The 24,134-nt window shown below is 25.5% G+C and overlaps 2 protein-coding genes across 3 annotated transcripts; both read left to right on the plus strand.

Moving 5' to 3' along the window:
• Positions 1–2,316: 2,316 nt before the first annotated feature.
• On the plus strand, positions 2,317–5,343 carry LOC145849283 (GPI ethanolamine phosphate transferase 2, catalytic subunit-like). Its single transcript, XM_082954443.1, has one exon. It carries the CDS (start codon positions 2,353–2,355, stop codon positions 5,167–5,169), a length of 2,817 nt encoding a protein of 938 aa, XP_082810569.1. The 5' UTR covers positions 2,317–2,352; the 3' UTR covers positions 5,170–5,343.
• Positions 5,344–6,255: 912 nt separating this feature from the next.
• On the plus strand, positions 6,256–18,030 carry LOC145831257 (erythroid differentiation-related factor 1-like). 2 transcript variants are annotated; one of them, XM_082938434.1, is made up of 24 exons: positions 6,256–6,375; positions 6,438–6,690; positions 6,872–6,995; positions 7,100–7,214; positions 7,315–7,431; positions 7,882–7,984; positions 8,662–8,810; positions 9,510–9,671; positions 9,810–9,906; positions 10,425–10,562; positions 11,013–11,178; positions 11,594–11,818; positions 12,225–12,389; positions 12,628–12,666; positions 13,214–13,414; positions 13,746–14,075; positions 14,215–14,321; positions 14,462–14,581; positions 15,318–15,491; positions 15,814–15,972; positions 16,272–16,419; positions 16,814–16,917; positions 17,089–17,258; positions 17,661–18,030. In XM_082938434.1, exons 1-24 carry the CDS (start codon positions 6,257–6,259, stop codon positions 17,863–17,865), a joined length of 3,690 nt encoding a protein of 1,229 aa, XP_082794560.1. In that variant the 5' UTR covers position 6,256; the 3' UTR covers positions 17,866–18,030. The 2 variants fall into 2 exon arrangements, with proteins under 2 accessions (XP_082794560.1, XP_082794569.1); XM_082938443.1 differs by lacking the exons at positions 16,814–16,917; positions 17,089–17,258; positions 17,661–18,030 and having other exon boundaries at positions 15,903–15,972; positions 16,272–16,399.
• Positions 18,031–24,134: the final 6,104 nt, after the last annotated feature.

Here is a 24,134-nt window from a genome sequence, read left to right on the forward strand (position 1 = left end):
AAAACTTTAATATTTTTTCTTACTTTAGTATCCTACTTATCTACAGGGTGGCAATTTTATCTCAAAATATCAGAAATAGCCTGAAATTTGAAGACTTTGACAAAATACCTGGAAAACTGTTTCTGTTTGAAAAATAACAAGTTTAAGTTTGTTAAAAAAATAACTATTATATACAGTACTTTTTTATATTAAAGTTTTATTAATTGAAATTGTAGCTTTACAGTCTCTTTATAAGTAATTTTGTAGTAATTTAAAAAATTTGTCAATATTTTTTAAGAGGACAAGAAGACTTGAACTTTTTTTAGATGAGGTAGAAATTTCTAAAAAATTAGTTGCCCCACACTGTATTTTAGTTCAAAATGACTCTTAAACAACTTGAAAAATACAAAGAACAGTTTTACTATAACAGTTGTTGTGTTCAAATTTGTCTTAGTCTTACTTTTTTTTATGCTGTGAAGCTAAACATGTTAATTAATCTAAAATTTATCTTTAATTTACTTTTCAGAAAAGTATTTTTTTTACAAAGAAAACAATAATAAAAAGATGTACAGTTATGAACAAGAAAACTGCTATGCTTAAAAAAATTTGAATGAAGAGCTTAGCTATTCATCATATGAGTTTTCTAAACATTTTTTGTATCAAAAGTTGTAAATACTTGAGGTTGTTATTATTTTAAACAAAAAAAAAGAAAACAACTTTGTTGTTTAACAAAAGGTTAAGTAATATTTGTTATTGCCAATATTGACCATCAAAACCACAGTATTTTCTGGTTACCAAACTGTTTCTTCCTATAGATTTAAGGTTCTTGAATTGAATTTTTTGTTGCTCTTAGATAATGAGGTTTTAAATATTTTATTACAGTTAAAAAACAGTTAAGACTATAGAAATTCGGCTTTGTTCTTTACAAGTTGATTTTATTTTGTAGAATTGTATCTTATAAATAATAGCTTTAGTGTAAGGTCATATACTAATTTTTATAAAAAAAAAATGTTGGACTACCCCCCATGGCCTTATGTTGTTTTTGAAATTTTTTTTTAAGATTTTAAAAGCTCAGGATGACTCAGGACAGTTTAAGGTCAGTCAGGATAGTTTTTTTGACTAAAAGAGTGGCAACACTAAACAGGTTAGAGTAGATTATATTATTTATAAAAAATCACTTTAGTTATGTTAGTTTGTACTTTAAACTATAATAAGTTATATAGTTTTTTAATAACTGTCATGAAATAAAAAAAAAGTAGTTAACATAGACAATATGTTTTAAAAAATAGTTTAATAGCTCATTTGAATTCCTGTACATAGTAAAATAATTCATGTTTACATTACTGTTTAAATTTAGAGAAACACTGACTAAACTCATAAGACACCAAACTGACAGAAAAACTTTAAGTAACACTTACCAAATTTATACACATAGCAGTGCTTTCTTGTAGAAATTTCTTTAAATGTATTTTTATAATTTACGCAGATTTTTTTAAAGTTTTAGTAGGAATTAAGAATACATCATTTGTCCCTTTAATTTTAAAGTTTTATTAAAATTTTAATTAGACTTTACATTTGTTGCTTGCTTTCATGTATATGAAAATAAGAAAGTGATATATTTTAACTTTTCCATGCTTTAACTTCATTTATTGTTTATCCAAAAATGTATAACTATAGTAAACTTTGCATTTTAGAAAATATCAATAAAACAAAAAGTGTTTATATTGTTTTCAGTTTAGACATCTTTTACTTTATAACATTTTTATTTAGAAAATAACCAAAATAGCATTAGCATATTGTTTTATATTGTTAGATAAAATTTAATTTCACACTTAAATGTTATGCCACTAGTTTGAATTTTAATGATAAATTTCTATACTGTTGGAACTGAAGTGTTATAGATTTGTTCAAGTTTTTAAATAAATGTGTTTTCTTCAACTATTTGCTATAAAGGTGTTTTTGCAAAGGTGTTGTGTATCAAACATTAAAACTAAAATTATTTTTCTGTGATTATGTACTTTGTTTAAGTTAAAATCTTATTTTTCCTTTTTTAAATTTAACAAACCTTGTTTTTATGTATTAAAAACTGATCAATTAATTTCATAGTTTTAAAAGTAAATTTTATCTAAACAATGATTTTTAATATTTTTAAAAATATATTTTAGTCTTGTAATACTGAAAAAACAATTTAATAATATTTTTATTAAAATTGTTCACTATAATAATATCTTCTGAGATATTTACATAGTTTTTGCTACTTTTATTGTCCGTAGTAGTAAGCTATTTCAATTTATAAATTGGTTTTTAAATAATATTTAATTTGTTTCACAGATTCAATTTACAATCTTAATGTAGTTGAAAATAAATTTAAAAATGAATTTTTTTATATACTTCATTCTAGGATTCATAAGCTTTCTAATTTTTGTTAAAGGATTCTTTCCTATTAAATTTGTTTCATCTAATCAAGCAACTATAAAAGACCGCCCCTTACATCCTTTACATGATGAAATAAAATTGATTACTGTTAGTGATGCACCAGTAAAAAAAATAGTCTTAGTTGTAGTAGATGCTATGAGATATGATTTTATTTCAAATAAAAATTACCTTGAAAAAATGCCTTTTGTAAAAAGTATGTTAGAAACAGGTAAAGCAAAGCTTTTAAAATCTGTTGCTAAAGCTCCAACAGTTACAATGCCAAGAATTAAAGCTTTAACATCTGGCAGTATAACAGGATTTATAGATGTCCTATTTAACATGGAACAGTCAGCAGAATTCAAGCAAGACAATTTTGTTAATCAGTTAAAATCTTCAAAGAAGCATGTTGTATTTTATGGTGATGACACTTGGGTTAGGCTATTTCCAAATGCATTTAAACGTTATGAGGGTACAACTTCCTTTTATGTTAATGACTACACAGAAGTTGATAAAAACGTTACAAGGCACTTAGATGATGAACTCAGCAAAAAAGATTGGGATGTGATGATACTACATTACCTTGGCCTAGATCATATTGGACACCTTTCAGGGCCAACATCTATTCCAATTTATCCTAAACTTTCAGAAATGGACTTGGTGCTTCAAAAAATAGGTAAAAATGTTTTAAATGAAAAAAATACTCTGTTAGTGTTAACAAGTGATCATGGAATGAGTGCAAGTGGAAGTCATGGAGGTGCAACTCCTGCTGAAGTGGAATGTCCTCTTTTTGTTTTAAGCTCTTCACCAATTTCTAACCAAACTTCTAATGATTTTTATAAAAACACAGTACAACAAATAGACATTGCCCCATCAATTTCTTTGGCATTGGGAATTCCAATACCATTAAATTCTATGGGAAAAACAATACCTTTTTTTATTAAAGGTATGAATAATGAAGAAAAATTGCTTGCTTTTCAGTATAACACCTACCAATTATTACAACACCTTAATTCAACACCGTTCTATGATGAATTACATTTTAAATGTTATGAAAGGGCATTAGACTACCATACCAAGTATCTTAAAAAAATCAAATCTGTTAGCTTTGATGAAAGTAGGCAACAATATATAATTTGCGAAGAATATTTCTCAGCTGAACTAAGTTCTCATATAGCTGATTATAATAATTTTGAAATTTTATGTGGCTTGTTATTGACAGGTTTTGTTTCAGTTTTTATTTTAGTTGCATGGCTAGTTGATTTTTCAAAACTTCAAAGCACAACTAAATTTGGATCAACAAAATGTAAAAAATTTAAACTGTATGGTTTTGCTCTGTTTGTAGGAACAATTTTAGATATAGTTTTACTTGGCGGAAGTAGTTTTGTTGAAGAGGAACATCAGATTTGGCAGTTTCTTACTAGCAGTATTATGATAAGTTTATTTTTTGGTTTTTCAAATGTTGTTTATTCATCTTCTGTTGAAGAGTCTAATGCAAAATTTTCTAGTTTGCTTTTAAATCAGTCTAAACCATCAGGCACAGCTTTTAAACGATGGAGTGAACATATAAATGGAAGTACTTTAACAGATAACAAGCTAAATGAGGAAAAATTCGAAAAGAACAGTAAAGTTCATATCAAACTTTTAAATAAACTTTGGTTAGTTGTTGCATTTGTAGCCGTGTGTTTTAGTAGGTTACTTAAATCTTGGAATCAAAATGGTATAAAGTATGCAAATTTACCAGATGTAGCAGGTTATTTAAATGAGCCTCAAAATAATTCTTTTATGTCATTTATTTCCATAATTGGACTTTTAGGTTGCTCGTTTGTATGTGACTTCATTTTATGTACTTCTTTTGACAGAGTTAGATCTTTACTTACATGGATTGTGTTCTTATCTGTATATCAACAGCGTCACTCTTCTAGATCTATTATACTATATGGTGGTGACCAGAAAAGTATTGATGCAACAGTATTTGAAGCACGCATTGTGTATTTTTTGGTTTTTTTACTGTTTACAAAATCAGCTAAAAACTACTTAGAGTATGTTATGACTAAAACAAATAATTACGTTCTTCTTGTAAAACATAAGAATCAAACATTATCACTTGAAAAGGCATTAGATTCTTTTCAAATTGGTATAATTGCCATATCTGCTTTGTTACTAAGGTCACACAACCATCTAGTTTTACTCCTAAGTTTGTTTTTATTTGTAGTAATTATAAAAGGACTTTGGCCGGTTTTTGTTGAAGACAAAGAAATAAATTTTTCACTTAGTAAAGAAGGTAAAATTTTACAATGTAATGTTACTCCTGTACAAGGATGTTTGAGAATAATATTAGGTTACTGGTTTAGCAATCATCTATACTTTTTGTTAGGTAATTCAAATGGATTTGCTACTATAGACTTGTCCTCAGCCTACATTGGTTTATCATCAAGTGATGGTACTTTTAATACAGTTTTTGCTATCTTACAATGTGTTTTTGCTACTTACATTGGACATATAATGTGGATGATGCTTATAATTGTTGATCTCATTAAAAACTGCAACTATGATTCAAATACTAGTCAATCAAATAAGATTTCAACATCTAATATTGTTCTTTCAACTCTTGTAGTTGCAAGATTAAGTACAATAGCATTTTATTTGATTGTTATGTTTGCTCTGCGATATCATCTTTTTATATGGAGTGTTTTCGCACCAAAGTTACTGTATGAAATGGTTTGCACTTCAATTTATGTTATAATTGTCTTTTTAGCAAAACTATTTTGGCGTTAAAATACTTTTTTTCTATGCAAATTTACTGTATTGTGTATGTTTTAAAACGTGTATTTTATTTAAACATTTAAAGTCTATAAGCTTAATTTTCTTAGCCTGTTTTATAAAAATATTGGATTTTTCATTTGCACTTTTCAGTTTTAGATTAACTTTAATTCAAGTTTTTCCATAACAAACTTTCAATTTATTAATAAAAGGTTTGACAGTTCAGATTTTATGCAATAGAAAATTACACAACTTAATTTGAATTTCTATAATTCATATTTTTTTTTAGAGAAAAAAGTGTTAAATAAATTTAAACTAAAAACTTTTAGATAGTACTTTCTTAAATTTTTTTATTAAAGTGATTATAATGATATACATTTTATTTATTCAGTTTTTTTGTATAATTTATGCTCAGACTTTTAAGTTATATGTCATTTAACTTATTAAGTTTAAGTATGTTTAGTTTGTTTTAAAATTTGTTTTGCTAAGGTTTTGCATTTTATTAGTGCAATAAACTTATTTTTAGTTTTAAATAACTATCTTTTTAGTGACTTATTATGTTAATTTTAAATTAGTTTTTTATGAATATTAAAATAATATTTTTTGCACGAAAGTAAATTTTTTAACCATGTATATTATTTTTATCATTCCATATATTTAGTACTTAAACATTAATTGTTAATAATGCAGTCAGTTTAATCCCAACTTAAGAGATCTCAACAAGTATTAGACTAAGTACTCAATAAATAGTAATAGTAATAAATACTCAAAAAAGTTTTTTATGCTGCACTTCGACCGAAAGGTTTCATAAAGCATTAAAAGCTAAATTTGAAAAATACCTTTCGGTTAAAGTGTAGCATAATAAACTTTTTTGGATTAATATTCAACATAAACTGTATGAACTTAAACTTTTATAGTCTATAAATATTTCACTGAGATCAAAGTTTTTAGATAGTAGTTTTTTTTTAAATAACAGTTTATAATTAAAACCTGGTTAAGTTAAATTCTTGATTCAAGTTTTTCTAGTACGGTTTGTTTTCTTTTAAGCTTTTTTCTGCAGCATCTTATTATGAATACTGATAACAATTCGAGTGAGTTTGATATGAAAAAGCTAGGTAGTGACATTCAATTACAAATTTCAGAAGAAAAACAGAACGAACAAAATACTAAATGTTCAAACAGCCTTGTTGTGAAGGATAATTCAATCATGTCTAATGTGAGGTAATGTTTAGTTAGTTTTTAACCAATATTTTAGACTAAAAACTAACTTTTGTTCACGGTAGGTCTTCTGCCATCATGACACACTCAAAAAATTTAGAATATCCTCCTTTTACAAAGCTTTCTCCTCATACTAATCTCAACCTAGCTCCATCAAACTGGCTTGAAAGAGGTGTTGGTATACGACCAAATATTTATTTTAGCGAAGAAAGTTACTTAAATCTCATCAATTTAAGTGGTTTTAGTTTTCCAAGTTTTAACCTTGCAAATGAGCATCTAGAAGAACTTGGTGAAATTGATGTTGTTTCTGATGCAGAGGTAGTTTTTTTATATTATTTATAATTTATCTTTATTTTTTTTTACAAGATTTTAAGTTATCATATTTTTGCAAAATACAATGATATTAGTGCTTATTAATCACTTTTGTGAAGACACTGTTGCTGTCTTGAATATAAAGAAACTTTACACAAAATAATTTAGTAGTTTTATATTTTTTCAGAATATCAAGGATCTCATAAAACTTCCTTACAGTAACAGTTCACTTAGTATGGCAATCCATAGAGTAGGCCAAACTTTGTTATTGGAAAACATGAATTCTCAAAGCTCATTTCATGTTGATTCGGGTTTATTATGAATAAGATAGCTTAAATTTTGAAATTAGGAAAACTAATATTGTTCAATAACAAGCTTAATTACCAAAACTATTAATAATACAACAATTTTACAGATCGTTGGAAGTGGTTTCAGAGTATAAGTAAAAAGTTAATTCAGGAAGATGTTGTGAAAAAAAACATACCAGCTCTTCAATCACAGGAAATGCTTTCTAAATTTCATTATCACAGGTAACTTAAACAGCAAAAGTTCTAAAAGTAATACATTCATATATTTCCTGCTTGTTATATAAATATAGTTTTAGTTATAAACTGATTTTATTTTTTTTAGTATCAAAAATTCTCAAGAAAATGGAAATAAATCTCTGAAAAATTTTGGAATATTTTTAGAAGAACAGCTTCAGATTTCTAACACAAATATTTCGTTTTCAGAAAATGTGGGAGACAGGTTTTTTTAAACATTTTTGTTTTCTTTTTAAAAAAGGTAGGAATTTTCAAGTATTGTATTTAAACGAAAATCTAAAGTTTTGTAAAAATAGCTTGAGTAAAAACCATATTTGTATCTCAATATTACTATAATATAGAAAAATATTTATATTAAAGTGTTTCTATAGAGTTAATTGTACTTATCAATTTATTTTTAGTTTTTTTCTGTTTTAATACGCAATGATATATTTTATTCTTATTTTAAAACTAAGTTAAAAATAAATTTTTTTAACTTTTTTACTTGTCAAAAAATATACTTGTACAATTTTTTCGTTTTTTTTTCAACCGGTGTCTAAAACGAGTGTGAACTTATAGATACTTATATATTAAGCAACTTTTTTGAGAATAGTTAATCGATAAATTAGGCTATATTCCGTAAAGTAGTATGAAGATTGTTTATATAATTTACTAGAAATGACAAAAGACTAGTTGAAAGTGAACGGCGTTGGAAATTTTACTCAGAAAAACCGTCATCAACTAAACCTCAAAAACAAAACTCGAAATTTGAATTTGATGTTAGTTTAATTTAGATTACGTTTTTTTTTTTTTTCATTTACGAGGAGGTTTTTCAAATTACTTACTGACTTAATGCTTGTTTTTATAATTTTTAACAAATAAAGTTTAACCTTACAATAACTGATTCTGAAATTTATAAATTTATTTTTATATCAACAATCATTAATGTACGAATTAAAGTTTCCCTATGCTAATTTAATAAAACAGATATACAGAGTCTGAAAAAACATGCTTACCACACACTCAGGATAACTCAGACTATTTAGAATTATTTTTAACTTAAGTTGACTGAGTATTGTTTGATTCCTTATAGTAATAGATTAAAATACTATAGTTTATTGAACGATAAAAAAACGCTCAAAATATTTATTCCTAGGACTTGGTGCACGAGGAACCTTTCGGTTATCGTAATGATAGTAGATAAATTAAGTACTTTAAACCCTGGTGTTATCATATTCCAACAAGCTTGTTTCGTTCGGATCTTTTATTTAAAAACATCATTAGTAACTAGTCTTTTTCACAATGTAAATCTTTTAAGTTTAATTCAAATATGTTTTTTTTAGTATATATTTTTTGTATCAGTTCAATTTAATATTTTAGATAAAGTTAAATGTACAAACAAGTATTTTGTTATAGCTGTATTAAAAATAGCAGTTATTTATTACTTATTTTGAAGAAAAAAGTTCCTCCACCAAACATAGGAGGGGGAGAGGAGCAGTTTGAGCGTTGCATCAGGTGGAAGTTCGAAGACATGCAGATGGTACTCGGTTCAAATCTACCCATCTTCGGACGAGGAAAGTACCCGGCTGTTACTTTACGATTGCAGTAAGTTTCTGTTTGTTATTGGATCTTTAAGTAATTGTGTTTAAAAGCTTGGCGTCTCTTGTATTATACTTAAGAAGTCTGGATCATAAATAGGTTTTTTATGTTTTGTATTTTTTTATTTTGATATAATTTTTTACAAAATAAATAATTAATTTTTTGCATAACTTAATAAGTATGTTTTTAAATAGTTATTTTATTCTTCACTGAACTAATTATCAATTTTAAAAATTTTAAAGTCTTAAAATATGACAGTAATTACTTTCAAAACTTCAATATTTTTTGTTACACTATTAATAGTTGTCTTGATTTTCAATATTTAACTTCCTATTAATAAAATATAATAAATTTTTTTAAATGTTGTTTTGAAACGTAATGCTTAGTCGATAATATTTGTTGAAATTGAATGTATAAACGGGTGTTTAGATTTTATTAAAAGACATTAATTTAAAATTTACAAAAACAAAGTATTTAGATAAGTTTAAAATTATTTTAATAACTATTTGTATCAGTTTTTAAATCTGCTTTCTTACAAAATTGGTCATTACAAGCTGAAAAGCTCAGATAATTGTTTGAAAATTATACCATCAAAAGTTAGTAAACTAAAAATAGTGTTGAAGAGATTTAATATTAAATTTTACTCAATATTTTTGACTGAAAGCTTATCTTAATTACTAATATAATTCTACTTATGATAAACAGTGAGTTAGGAAAGCCAATCAACGTGCTGACGGGTTTGGATTACTGGCTGGATAATCTTATTTGTAACGTTCCTGAAGTTCTTATGTGCTTTCATGTTGCAGGAATCATTGATAGGTATGAAAGTGTAAAAACTGAAGACATACCAAATATTAAAGGTTCCAAGTTAGTTTTTTTTTTTTTTTCTTTTATCAAATAGGGTTTAAAATGCACTTTTAATGCGCAATGTGCACTTTACTATATTTTAATATATTTAAGTTATTTTAGCTAGTATTTCTTTAAATCATGTTGATTATTTAACAGGTTTCAACCACAAGTAGTTAAAGATATCGCTAAAAATTTGCTCTCGTTTCTTAAATCAAACTGTACTAAAGAGGGGCATACTTACTGGCTATTTAAAGTAATTTTGTACTGAAATGTATAGTATTTGTAATTTTTTTATTTTAATATCAAATTAAGTTTTTTGAGACTTTCTGTTTTTTTTTATGTAAATATATATATTGTTTAAAAATATTTGTTATCATTTTTTGGTTAAAGGAGACCTTTTTTACTTTAAAAATAAATGACAGAAAACATGTAGAACTAATAACAATAAATTTTATTTTGAAGAAATATCTTATCATCATATAACTTTTCCAATCATTTTTAATACTTCAAATAAAAAGCTCCTAAATTCTTTTTAACTAAAATAAATATTAAACAGCTATTGCAATATTTGAAAAAAAAACATCTAAAATGAATTAATAACGGGCATTAAATTTAGTTCCGAAGGTTTAATTTTCAATAGCTAAAAGTCATCATCAGCTATTTGAAGATAATTTTTGAACAAGATTTAAATAAAGTTATAAATCTCAACAAAGCAGATTTATTCATACAAGCAATCTTCCATTTTTACTGATATTTTTTTGTTTAAAACAGGGAGACGATGATGATGTGGTCAAGTTGTACGATTTGACGATGCTCGGTAACAATGATGCATCTTCATCTGTCAATCCCTTCAAAGTTCCTGTGGCAACACTTCTTTACAAAATGGCTGTCAATTTGCTACAAGAGCAAGTAGGTTCTTAATTCATTACTTGTCGTTATAACTTAGCATATGTATAAGATTTTAAGAATACAAATTTACAGCGGCCGAATATTTCTAAATTTTTATATTTTTAACTCGAGATCATTTTAAAATTTTACTCTTTTAATTCAATTTTTCTTCTAAATTGATTTTTTCTTACTTAATTTGTATCTCTTAATTGATATTTTAAATAAGTTAAATGATAATAAATAAACTAGAAACGAATCAACTAAAAAAATATATATAAACGAATTGAGTTAGACAAAATCAAGTTAGTAATGAATCGAAAAACAATAAACGAAATAAAAAGTTTTAAAATGATCTCGAGTAAAAAGGTAAAAGTTGGAAATTATAATAATCCTGAATTTACAGCAACCTTAAGTCATCGATAATATAGTTATACGTCTTCAAACAAAGTTTATAAATCTTTAACATCGCAGGAAAGTGATCTAAAAGTGAAGAGAGCAACAATAAGAAAGCTTCTTCGCAACTGCTTAAAGTTGATAGACGATGAAGATTTGACACTAGCACCAGTCTTATTGTCTGATACGCTTTATATACTTTCATCTTTGTCTTTACTAGACAGTGATACTAATGATTCTGAACGTTTGTTTTACTTTTAATTCTGTCTTAGAATGTTTTAAGCAATTCAATATTAAAATTGTTTTAAGTACTTGTTTCTTAAAAAACAACTAAACAATTGCTAGAAAAAGTTAATTTAAACTAAAAATAATCTATTTAAAAAAGAACGTTTTAATTAGTTGTGAAGTATTTCATTTTTATTGAAAAAGTACTATTTAAATTGAATATATTAGTTTGTTTAATGCCTTTAGGTAAAACTCATCAAAAATTATTACAAATCATTTTAAATAAAGTTTTGAATAAAGGTTAATTATAACATATTATATTTATAAGGTGACAATACAACTTTATTTGGGAAGCTTTTACTAGAAATTTTAATAATTTTAAGTAGTATGCTATTTCACTTTTAGCACTTATCTCAAATAAGTACAACTCATAGGTTATAGCACCCTGAAACCGCCTCTTGTATCATCTCACGTCGCCAGAAAACAGGAAAATAAAGTAGCTGTAGCTAATATTCGAGTGTCGAAATTGCTCACATCCAGTATTGATGAAAGTTACCGTAATGATGCGCCAACTAGCGACTCAGAATCTGAAATTGATAATTGTCAGTCTGCTCTTAATTTAGCACAACGAGGCTGGCAGGTCTTCTGTTCATGCTCTGGTAAGAAGCACATTATTTAACCAAAAAAAATAAATAGAAATTATCTAAACTACTGTTCTATTTGTGTTTACTCTTTTTAAGCTAAATTTGATCTTTCCTTTTTCTGAAAGCAATCAAATTTTTTTAAGGCTAGGTTTGTTTCAATAGATTTAATAAAGTTTAATTTAAAAGTACATAATAAAGTCTATTTATGATACCAGTCTTACATTGATTTGTAATATTTTTAAACTCAAACAATCATTTTTTTAATAGACATTTTAACCTGTGTTTTTACAGTGTTATTAAAATCATCTGTTTAATACGTAAATTTTAGCGTTACTTAATACATAAGAATGAATAAAAAAATACTTGGTTTGTTTACATCTTAATGGTGTAACATTATCTACATATAATTTTTTTTTCACAGTGAACAGTAATACTATGAAGGAGTGTTTGGATATGTTGCCTGTACACAGAAAGCTAGTGAGAAACACTATTCTTATTTACAAAAAGCTAGCTGTAAAGTGCTTTAATACTATGTGTCAATACGGAAGATCACTCGCCTACGTATCACTAGCACTTAATAACCAAGGTACAACTAGTTTTGTTTTGTTTCTATTTTTTGTTTATTAAATCATGAACACACTTGTTAACACTAAGTTAAACCATGTAAAATGATTTAAAATTTAATTAGGATTATATTAATCAATCAAAGATTTATTTTTAAAACTTTAATTGTATTAAAAATATTTTAATTTTTTTTATTTCTTTTTTTCTGAATTTATTTTTTTATCAATAAAAATGCTTTGATATTATTAAAACTTTCACAGAGTACTTGGACAGTTTTTCTTCTAAAAATGGTCTTGACAGTTAGTTGAATATTTAATATGTTTTTTTAGTTTTAACAAAAGTAATTGATTTTAAAAATTAACTCTACAATTTGTGTTTACAACACTATAGAACTTAGATAGAAAAAAGTTATAACAACTTTTACAATGACTTAAATAGTTTACATAACTATAGTTATTGCTATAAAATTTGATAGGGTTTTTTAAATAAATCAAAAAACTATTTGGTTTATAACTTAACTAACTCATGATATAATTTTTGGTTATTAAAAAAATTTCTAGTTTTGAAAAAATAGTTTAAATCTGTTTAGTATTTATTAATTTTTTAAGCCTTTTTTGAATGTTCGTTTATATAATACACTGATGTTAAAGTTCCCTTAAATTAAAATACGTCACTCTAAATATAATTGTGTATAAAAGTAGTAGTATAAAGTTTTACTTACCTTAGAAAAATATATTTCAAGGATACTTATAAGATTCACATCAGTTTTAGGTTCTAATAAAAAAATCGTTTTACACTACTTTTGAGTTAGAATTTTTTTTTTATCCAATTTTATTGCATTTTTAGATTTAGAAGACAAGCTGTCAAGGTTGCTGTGTCAGAAAGAAAATTTAGTTGGAAAACTCGCATCCATTGCTGGCGACTGCCACATGGCAGTTATTGACATGAAAGGTGCTGCAAGAGAAAAACAAGTGGCAGAATACTGGAAAGTTGTGTTTGGCGAGGAAAAATTAAACCAAAGAAATCTTAATTCTCTTTATCAACCTAGTAAGTTTTTTTTGTTTCATCAGATGTTGAAAGATAAATCTATACAGATTTAAACTATCTAGGTTTTTAATAAGATACTAGTTCATACACATTTAACGATAATAAAAAAAGTTTAAACAAAATGTAATCTTTATTTTACTTTAGAATCTCAAGAATACTTCTCTTTAATCTACCAACAACACATAAATATGTGCATCGTTTAAAGTATTTGTAAATTTCAACTAAATATTCTACTAATGGATAAAAATGACTATAACTTTTAAAAATGATCATTTTTTAATTACTTAAAAGGCTTATACTTCTCTGTACCTTGTACAAACTAACATTGCAGAAGGTGTGTACAACTGGATGTCTCAGATAGTCAGTGATGAGGAGAATGAAGTTGCAGATGAAACAGTCAGATTTCGAACGTTGCAGCTGTCCATGAAGTGCTTCAAACTTGCTGTTGATTTGAACAGCAGCCTCAGCTTCAAGCATCCTCGTGCTGAAGCAGATGCCAAATGGAGCCCTGCAAAGTTTTATGAAGGCTTTCTATCGGAAAAGTTGAAGACAAAAACCCTTTACAGTGCCGGAGGTGATATTGGAAAACTTGGGTACATTGCAAATGAGCTGAGCACAAGCGGAATGAAAAAGGCATTCACTGTACTAATTGGTTCAAAAGGTATATCTAAATATCCAATACTTTCTTACAAAATTTTTACTTTAAAGTGGTATAGTAATTTTTTTCAAACTATTTTATATTAAAAACTTTTTGAAGAAACACTTGTTCTCTTGATTACACTTTGAAAGTATATTTTTAGTGAGAAAGTCTACAAATGATTTCAATAACAAAGTTTTTGTTGAAACTACAAATTACTTACGAAGTGCGTACTACTATTTCTACCTCATAAAAGATGTAACTAATCAGGTAGTTTTTTTCACCTGTCAATATATTTGGACTGCATAACACAAACATTTTAATACATTTAACTAAAAAGTCATAGCAAATTTATTTAGATATGAAACATGCAAACTCACTGAATAGATATTTATGATAATTATTTTTAGGCTTTAGTTTTAATGAATGCTGCGAAGTTTATGAAAATATGCTGGCAAGCTATTCAAGAAAAAACGGTTAATACAACAGAAGAAACTTTTTATTCCCAAGCTGTACAATGTTACTTGAAGGTATCATTCTTATGATGTATATACCTTGTTAAATTTCTTTAAACACGAAGTCGTGTAATTGAAATAATTTTGTCGAAATAGTATTAATTAATATATTACTACTACTTTTTGCTTAAACTAATTTAAGTAGAAACTAGTTTTATTTCATGTTTTATAAGCAGTCGTTGAAGATTTAAACACATTTTTAATTCCATAATAAGTTTAGAAACAAGTCATTAGTGTCTTATTTCTTATATCTTGTATAACTTGCAGTTTTCTATTTATAAATGAGAAGACGTTAATACAGTAAACAAAGCATTTAGACACATGGTGATAACAAATATTTTACATAATATTATTTTAATTTCAAGAGTGATTAATCAATGTTATTATCAGTTCTCAAAATATCTATATCATTCTTAGGTTTCGTTCGAAAATTAATTGTAATTATAATATAATAATAAGCTAATATAATTGGTTAGTTTTTTTTATGTATAGAATAAAGTAGTTTCAATTTAGAATTTATTACTAATTAATGAATTGATGTTTAATACTAACTCACCTACAAAAAATTTAATTAATGGTAAATCGATACTATATTAAATTTTTGTATTTGATTTTTCTATAGTTCTATGTTTATATTAAGCTCGATTTTTCTATAACTTGGTAAATATTTGCTGTGTATTTTTTATATTAAGATTTTTTTTTACTGAACGATTTTACAGATCATGTAAATATGTAGATTACAAATTATTAGGTACAGTCACTACTGGCTGGGGATAAAAAGCATGTCACTAAAAACAACTATACAATGAATGTTAATTTATTGGAAACTGTTAGATGGGATCTTTGTGTTTGTTATTCAGATTTTGCTGCAAGAATACAAGAAAAATTTACGGAAAAGTTTCAAAACGAAGAACTTGAACGAAAGGTAGTATTATTAAATTTAAAAATATTATATTTAATATATTTAGGTAGCTATTTTTTAATTATAACTTCTGTTAAGAATTTTTTATAACTGAAAATAACTTGATTCGTATAGATTTAGAGCTTTTTTAATTTTTGAAATACTTATGTAGAGTTATAGTAAATTTTAATAGTTGGATGCTTTATTGGGCATATAAACATTTTTTATATTGTTTATAAAAGTGTTTTTTGGTTTAAACTTAGGTAATATCGTTAATGATTGTATTCTTTAGTTTATTCAGTGTGTTGCCTTACTTTTAGCAGTTAAAACGTAAACTATGTTTCAGTTAGTTGGGCTGCTTGAAAAATCTCTGAAATTAAGCAAGCAATTAATGAAGCAGGACTACACTGATAACAAGGATCAGTATTGTTGCAGATACACAGAAAAGTGTGCTGACTTGCATCACCGGCTCGCGGCTGTTCATCATTCCAAGTTTAACCAAAAGGTTATTCAGCAGTACAGATAACTTATATACAGGCATAAGCTTTTTTGATAGTTTAATTTTTTTTAAATACCAAAAAAAGCTTTATTTAACTTAAGTTTTAAAGAATTATACTTTTCTTAGCTTTATTAAAACTATTTGATTTAATTTATGAAACTTAATTTACATTCATCTTATATTTTATCTAACAATTATTTTTCAAGTAGTTGTGTTAAAACTAAGAGAAATAAGTTTAAGTAATCTTTACAATTAAGTAAAACATATAGTAATATAAACTACAAATTTAAATACGTTGTTTCCAGAATAACAATGTAAAAATGAGAAGAATGTATCAAATAAGTGACAAGCACTACACATCCTCAGCTGAACTTTACATTAAATCTGCTCTTATTGAGCACCTCACTCAAGTTTTGTTGGATTCTTATTTTTTGTTCCTTACTTTTTTTAAAAGTTCGTTATTATTTTAAGATACATAAGTTTTGTTATTTTTTATCTAAATTTCTAAAAAAAGTTTCTTTTTTAACTTTAAATTACTATTTTTTTGTCTCTGTACCAGTTTTATTTATGCATTCTTTATTACTTATTGTTTAAAAAAATTTTACAGTTCTAATTTATTTCCACTTTTTACATCTTAATAAATTACTAGTTTTTTTTTTTTTTTTCAAGTTTTGTTCTTCAATTTTTTACTCATTATTTACCTTTAGTTTTTCAATAAAAACTAAATTTAGTTCTTACACTTATATCTTCCATTATTTAATTTAAAAGTGCTATAGTGTAGCTAAACATTGTTTAAACTATTAAACATTTATTTGTTATCAAAATATTGAAAACTTCTTATATTTAGGGCAGGAAAATACAGTTTCAAAAACTCTCATCAAAGAAGGATTTCAAAAGTTGATTCAATTTTCAGTGCCTATTAAACTTTTAAAACAACTTTTAGATACCAATGTAAGCTTGTGATATATTTTTTATGTATACTTTAGTTCGAAACCAGTTACTTTTTTATTTAATTTTTTTTTGTGTAAATTTTCTTTTACTCTTTACACTAAATTGTTCATTAATAAAACTGTATTAATTGATAAAGATATGAATTTTTAGAAAAAACTAAATATTTTGTAGAAGAACCCTTTTGAAAGAATTGATTATTTGAAATGCCTTGCTCAGTTTAAGCGAATTCGTGAAAACATATGCAATTTTCATACAACACTCATAAAACTACAGTATTCTAACAAGACTTCTTCAACTTCACCAACCTCAAATAGCACTGTTGAAAAATCGAACAATAAGAGGTTTTAGTAAGCATAAATATAAATATTTTTTTATAAATTTTCAACTAGATTATATTTTGTTTTTTGATAACAAGTTATATTTTTAACATACATATTAATTTTGTAGAAATTTTAACTAGTATAGTTAAACTAGTATTAATAACCGATAACTTAAATAAAATACATACTTAGAATCAAGTTTAATTAGTCTTATGGATTCAAAAAGTATCTAAATGACCTAATAAACTTATAACATAATAAGGTTAAATAACTTTTATAACATGTTTAATGCACTATTGTAGTTAAAGATAAATAATTTATCAAGATAAGCTATTTAAACAAAAATATGTGTTTTTTTTCTATCTCCTTAACAATTTTTTAGATACTTTAAATAAGTTCGCATTTTGAAAACTAATGTTTCAGATTTACACTGAACAACTTGAAAGAACACAAAGATTCATATAAAAGAATTCTTCGGTATCTCTCTAACACAAAGTCCCAAGATTTAGCTGAAAAAGAAATAAATGAAAAATCATTACCAAAGCAAATTGAATTTGTAAAAAAACAAATAATCTCACTAAATTTAGCATTTAATGATATGAAAAGGGCATTCGACCTAAATCTATAGATTTAAATTAATTTTGAATATAATTCGTTGTTTTTTTTTCTTAGGTAATTTTCTCATGTACATTACTTATATGACACATACAATGGGTATATTTATTTAGGACATAATTTTGTTAGTTTATTAAATTATGTTTTAACTTAAGATTTTTCTTTCCTTTGTTTTACTTCTTACTCGTCTTCTACTAAATAATAAAACGTTTTTGTTTAATTAAAATTTATGTAGATTTACTATTAAATTAAATACAATTTTTTATTGATGTTACAGTTTTACTATAAAGTTTTTGAATAGAAGTTTTAATTGCTGATAATAATGACAGAATTAAACTTTTGATTAGAAACTATTATACTAGATCAAAAATTTTTTTTTTATTAAATTATCGACAAAATATTTTAACAACCTGATAGAAAATATTGTTTTGCTTCATATATTTATTATTAAAAGTAATTTATACATACTCTAAAATATTAAGCTGTTTTTTAAATACTATTAAAGATTATTTTGCCTGTAACAGTTTTCTTACTTACTACAACTTGTTCTAAAAAAAATCCTTCAAATTTTACAATCTTTAATAAATTAGAAGTCAGGCGTATCATCCTTGTAGATGTAACTGTTTTCTTTCATACATATATATAAGATATTAAGAGAATAAGAAAAATTACTTAAAATTGTAAAGGAAGATCAGTAAATTAACATTTTATATCAATTTAACAAAGCTTAATTTTGCAAAAGTTTACTAAAACTAGGATCAAAAAAATTAGGAATATTTTGCCTGAGTTAATTTGAAATCATATAGATATTTAGTAATTAAACAAAAAATTAATTTAAACAATATTTTTTATTACGTTAGATAACTGATACATCCGCTGTTTTACTTAAATCAATATCGGATATATTAACAAAAGAAGATCATTGAAACTAATTATTATTTATAAATAATAAAACTGCTTACCTAACTTTTGTTAAGTCAAATAAGTATCATTTAAATAATAATGTTAACTACTTATTAAACTAAAGTATAATTTATAAATTACCTTATTAAAAACAACTTAAATGACTAAATTCAACAAAAACATTTAAGCACTTATATTAAAATTTTCAATAAGGCTTGTTTTTTTTTAGACTATGTTTGTTTTTATTTAGTATAAAATAGTAGTAGACTAATAACGGCACTTTTGGGTTCAGCGAAGCCATAACTAAATGAGTACTTTTCATTGTTGTACTTAAACCGGTGGTGAATTTAGTTTTTTATCTTTCTTCTGAAATTTTTTTTAGCAATTATATACTTGAATTAGTAGTTCAAGCTTGTTTTAACTCATTTATTAAACAGAATAGACTACAAATACTTTCGTAAAACGAGTTTTAATAATTATTTAACAATTTGAGCTTGATAAACCACAGTTGAAAATAAAACAGATCTGTTTAAATTAACGAGCCCTGTTTCAAAGTTGCTTTTTTTCATAAGTCATGTTTAAAAACAAAGAAATAGTACAAAAAATATTTGTTAAATTAACTATTTAATAACTCAGTTTTGATCACTGGTAGAGATTCTTACAAACTAGGTTCAATGCTGAATGCACTGAAGAAACATGTTTATAAAACTATAAGCTGCTGCTTACTACATCTTGTTTAAATATAGGAATATTTTTTTTAACCGGTATTGAAGTTTTATTATTAAAACACTAAGTTCTATATTTTCCAATTTTTTATCACAACACGAGTAGTTTAATACTTAATAGTTATTTACTTGTGCAGTGAAATAAATGACAATATACATATTTAAAATTAGGCATTTTTAAAACTTTTTAAATTCATTGAAAGTAGTTTTTGATGACTAATTAAACTAGAAAAGAATAGCATGTACTAAAACTAAGCAAAAAAGTAATAACTGGAATTTTTTATTGATCTTATTAAATCTTGAAAACTATTTTTACTGATGAAGCTTTAACCAAATTGGTTATTTTAATGATGTTTATGTTTTAACTACGTGGTCTCCAGTAACTTACTAACTGACAGCTTTAGTTACAAGTAGCTACAATTACAAGTTACAAAACTATTTCCTAAGTTATGAATAGAACATGCTTTGAATAAATGCAATTTACTTTATTTTCAATAATAATTCTAGTTCTGAAGAAAGAAACTATTTTATCATGACACAAATAAAATCTATAAAAAGTATCAACAATCGTAAAGTTACATAAATACTAACATCAACTCCGCGATGTAGACGTTTTCTTTATTCTCGAAAATTGAAGTAAAACGTTGAACTTAATCGTAACTTGATCGTACCGCGGAATAACTTTGCAACTCACTTTAACGCTTATTTGAAAGACAAACGCCGATATATACGCGTCGGAACGAAATTAACTACTTAAAATAAAATAAATGTTTGTTTTTAATACTGGAAGCACGTCACGAAATCTGCGTAAAACAGTTTACAACATCCGCTTTAAAATACGAAAATGAGATGTTAATACCATTACATTATTTCTTTTTTAATTTTCAATTTTAACGTTTAAAGCCTGGTTTTAAATAGTTTAAATCCTTAAAATCCTACTTAACTTTAAACTTTTTTATAAGTGTTAAAAGGGGGGGGGTCAAAAAAAAAAGTAAGAAAAAGAAACTGTATAACTTATTATCTCAAAAATTACATAGTTTACAAAAATTAAGATAAGACACAACATAAGGACAAATTAAAAATGATAGTCATTTAGTTGTCTTTAATCATTCTCTCCGGCTTACTTATCTTCCGGCTTCTTATCCTTGGACTTCTTGTCATCGGGCTGCTTCTTTTACTGTGGTTTATTTAGCAGGAACGAGTTGTTTTAATTCGCTTGTTCTTCTTAAAATTCCAAATTCAAAAATTCATCGAATTCACTTGTTGACATAGAAAATATTCATCTTTTCATTGTCCATCATTGTAGTATTCATTTGAAAGAATTCATTCCAAAAAATACGCGGCTCAAAAAAAAAAGTTGAGATATTCTTTTAAGAAAGTTTAGTAAAAACTAGTATGTTATTATGCCAAAAGACAATAACGAAACTGTCAGTATTTACTTTCAAACCCATTTTTTTATACAAAACAAAACAAAAATTAAGCATTTAAAGATGCATTAAAAGAAAATTAATAGTTTAAAAAACATGAAAAACTTTAATTTTTTTTTTAACTTAGAAAAACATATGTTCTTAATATTCAACTCGCAAACTTTAATAAACAAAACAGAAAACATTTTCTTTAAAATATTTTACAAAACAATAAGTAGTATTTTCATGCACAAACTTTTAAAGGATTCAAGTATAAAATATTTCTATGAAAGCAACACAAAACTTAAGCATTATAGAAATTTGTAAAGAGAAAAATTTAGCAAGTGCTTTTTTTCGATCGTTAACAGTCAAAACTAAATGGGAGTTGAAAGTTTTTTTAAATTCAAAATTTATAGGAAAAATTTATCACTAGTCGAATTTGAAAGCTTTAAACTTGAACTTGATTATTTTAAGAGCAAAAAATCTGATAAATTAGTTTTGTTTTAAAATTAGAAAAAAATGTAGTTACTAAATTTTTAATATAAAAAATAGGCATATGAAACTTATCTATTGTATAATTTTTATGTAATAGCTTTTAATTAATAGTTCAAATACTAAACTATAATTTGAAATATAAAAAACTTCATAACACATCATTAAAAGTAAAAAAGCTATAAACTTTACAATTAAGAAATTTTATCAGAAAAGAGTACAAAATAAATACACTTAATAGTTTCTTTCATTTTAACTTCTTAAAAAAATTACCTGAGTTTAGAAAATATTAAAGTAGATTTTCATGTTAATTAAAAAATTACAATTTTTTACCTTTATTAAAGTCTGTTTTGTTAATTTTGTAAAAGTATTTATATTTTATCTTCAAAAGGGCTTTATGATAAATATTAAAAGTTTTAGACCTGCTATTAGTAACTCTGACTCTTTTTTATTCTGTGTTACAATTTCTTATTTGTTAAAGGAATTAAGTACTGTCAAATTGTTTTTCTCTTTGCTAATATATTGCTTGATACGCTAGTTTGTGATTTTGTTTTTGATGAATCGTAATAGCCTGAGTCTTGTTTATAACTTTTAAGCTGCAATTTTTGTACTTTATGTTTTGGTTCGCTATCATATTTTTTATTGTAACTGCTATTTTTCTTCTGTTGGTTTTGATGTTTTTCTTCCCTTAGTTTACCTTGTTCTGCTGTAAAAGCAAAAGCTTGCTTATAAGCTCTATTAGCTTTTCTTTTCTGCTGTTCGAGGTTACTAAAATGATGGTTTGCGTTAAATATATTTTGTTGAAGTTTTTGGTTGTAGTTTGAATTTTTATCTACAGCATACTTAGACCCTTGAACTGTTTTACCATTAGGACCTGTCACGTTTGCGGCTTCTGACATGTTATTTTTACCTACAACAATATCAAACTGGACTTTTTCTCCTTGTGCAAGAGACCTTAAGAATTTGTTAGGGTTGTTTTTTATGATAGCTGTATAGTGAACAAAAATATCGCTGTTCTGATCATCACGAAGAATAAAACTGTAACCTTTGCGAACATTAAACCATACTACTTGACCAGTTACTCCAACTGCTATAGTGTTTTTGGTTACCTGGGCTTTTTCTTCGGCTGTTTGTGACGCCTTAGTTATATTAAAAGTTTGTGTGGGTAAGTATTGATGACATGACAAACACTGTGCTATGTTAACATTATTACTACTATTCCCATTGTATGATTTTATTGGGTGCACGACTATTCAAATTCGGACAATTCAAATTCCGACAATTCAAATTCTTTAAAATAAATTGAAACAGCCACATATAAAAAAGTAATGTATATTTTTCAAATATAACATATACCTATGTAGGTCATTTTAATATCTACAAGCCATTTTTTTCTTTTTGCAATACATTAAATATTTTTTAAGATATGGCTTAAATAAAGTAAAAAACATAGTTTTTTTTTTAGCAATTCTGAAATATCGTGAAAAGTATTTTAGATTTTGAAAAAAGATTTAAAAATATTGTAGATATTAATAAGATCTACATAAGTTTTTTTCTTTTTTTTCAAATTTTTATTACTTTTTGAGATATAGTCTTTTAAATATTTTTTTAAGAATTTGAATTGTCGGAATTTGAGTTGTCCGAATTTGAATTATCATGTAACCGATTTTATTGGTTTAAAATTATCTCTATCTTGATTATGTTGACAATAATTGTAATTATGATTAATACCATTATCTCTTAAATGAAAATTTTGTTGATTATTAGGACGAACTGGCTCATGGTAATTTATTTTAGACTTATAATGACTTTGCTCATACTGCTGTAGTCTATTGTAATTAACTTGCTTAGGTATTAATGCGTTTTCTTTATAAGCATTCCACATGGCTTGTCCTTTTCTTTTAAAAACTTCTAAGCTTTCATCAAAATAATCCCTAATCTTATCTTTAATCGAAAAGGGCATTAAGTATGCAAGAAAAAACTTAATTCTATCCTGCTCTGGCTGTAGCAAATATTTTATTAAAGTTTGTACAATCATCCCAAATTGGGATTTTATCTAAAATTTCAGCTAATTGATTGTCCCTATTAATAAAAAACTTTCTTAAAGAACTGTAGTTTCTTTCACCTCGTTCTGTCATTTTATAATAGTCTGACAACTCTTCTCTCGGCCAAAACCCAGTTAAAAATTTATACTTTTCTGTACTACTAGAAATATTTTCATTTAACATTTCCTCATCGAAAAAACTAATAATATCACGAGGGTTTCTTACAAAGTCTAACCTTTTAAACTTTTTACTTAGTCTTTGCGCCTTTAATGTGTCGCTAAAGTTACTAAAATTATATTGATTACTATTTTTGTAATCATCGTAAAAAGGTTCGCGTTTTTCTAGCATCGCACGTTCGTAATGTGGTGATCTAGACTGGTTTAATCTATTATTTAACTTTTTAATTTTGTTTTGCAAAATTCTTAACTCTCCTTCATTTTTTAGCTGCTTAAATTCGCTTGATTTTCTAAATTGTTGTTGAATGCTGTTTGACGGATAAAATTCAGCATTATCATTCATCATCTCTGCTTGATGAGAATTATTAAGATTGATATCGTCATTGTTGTTTGTGTGCATTTATTCTGTTGACTGCTTAAAGATTCCTAACCAGAAGATTCAAGGTTCTTAATAGACACTGCGTGGTTTCCACTTTAACCAATTCGGACTTTAATTTCGAGATAGTTTAATATAGTTACAAACTTATTCCTAAGT

The sequence above is a fragment of the Thalia democratica genome, chromosome 1 (assembly GCF_965202585.1).
Source record: "Thalia democratica chromosome 1, ktThaDemo2.hap1.1, whole genome shotgun sequence".
Lineage (NCBI taxonomy): Eukaryota > Metazoa > Chordata > Thaliacea > Salpida > Salpidae > Thalia > Thalia democratica.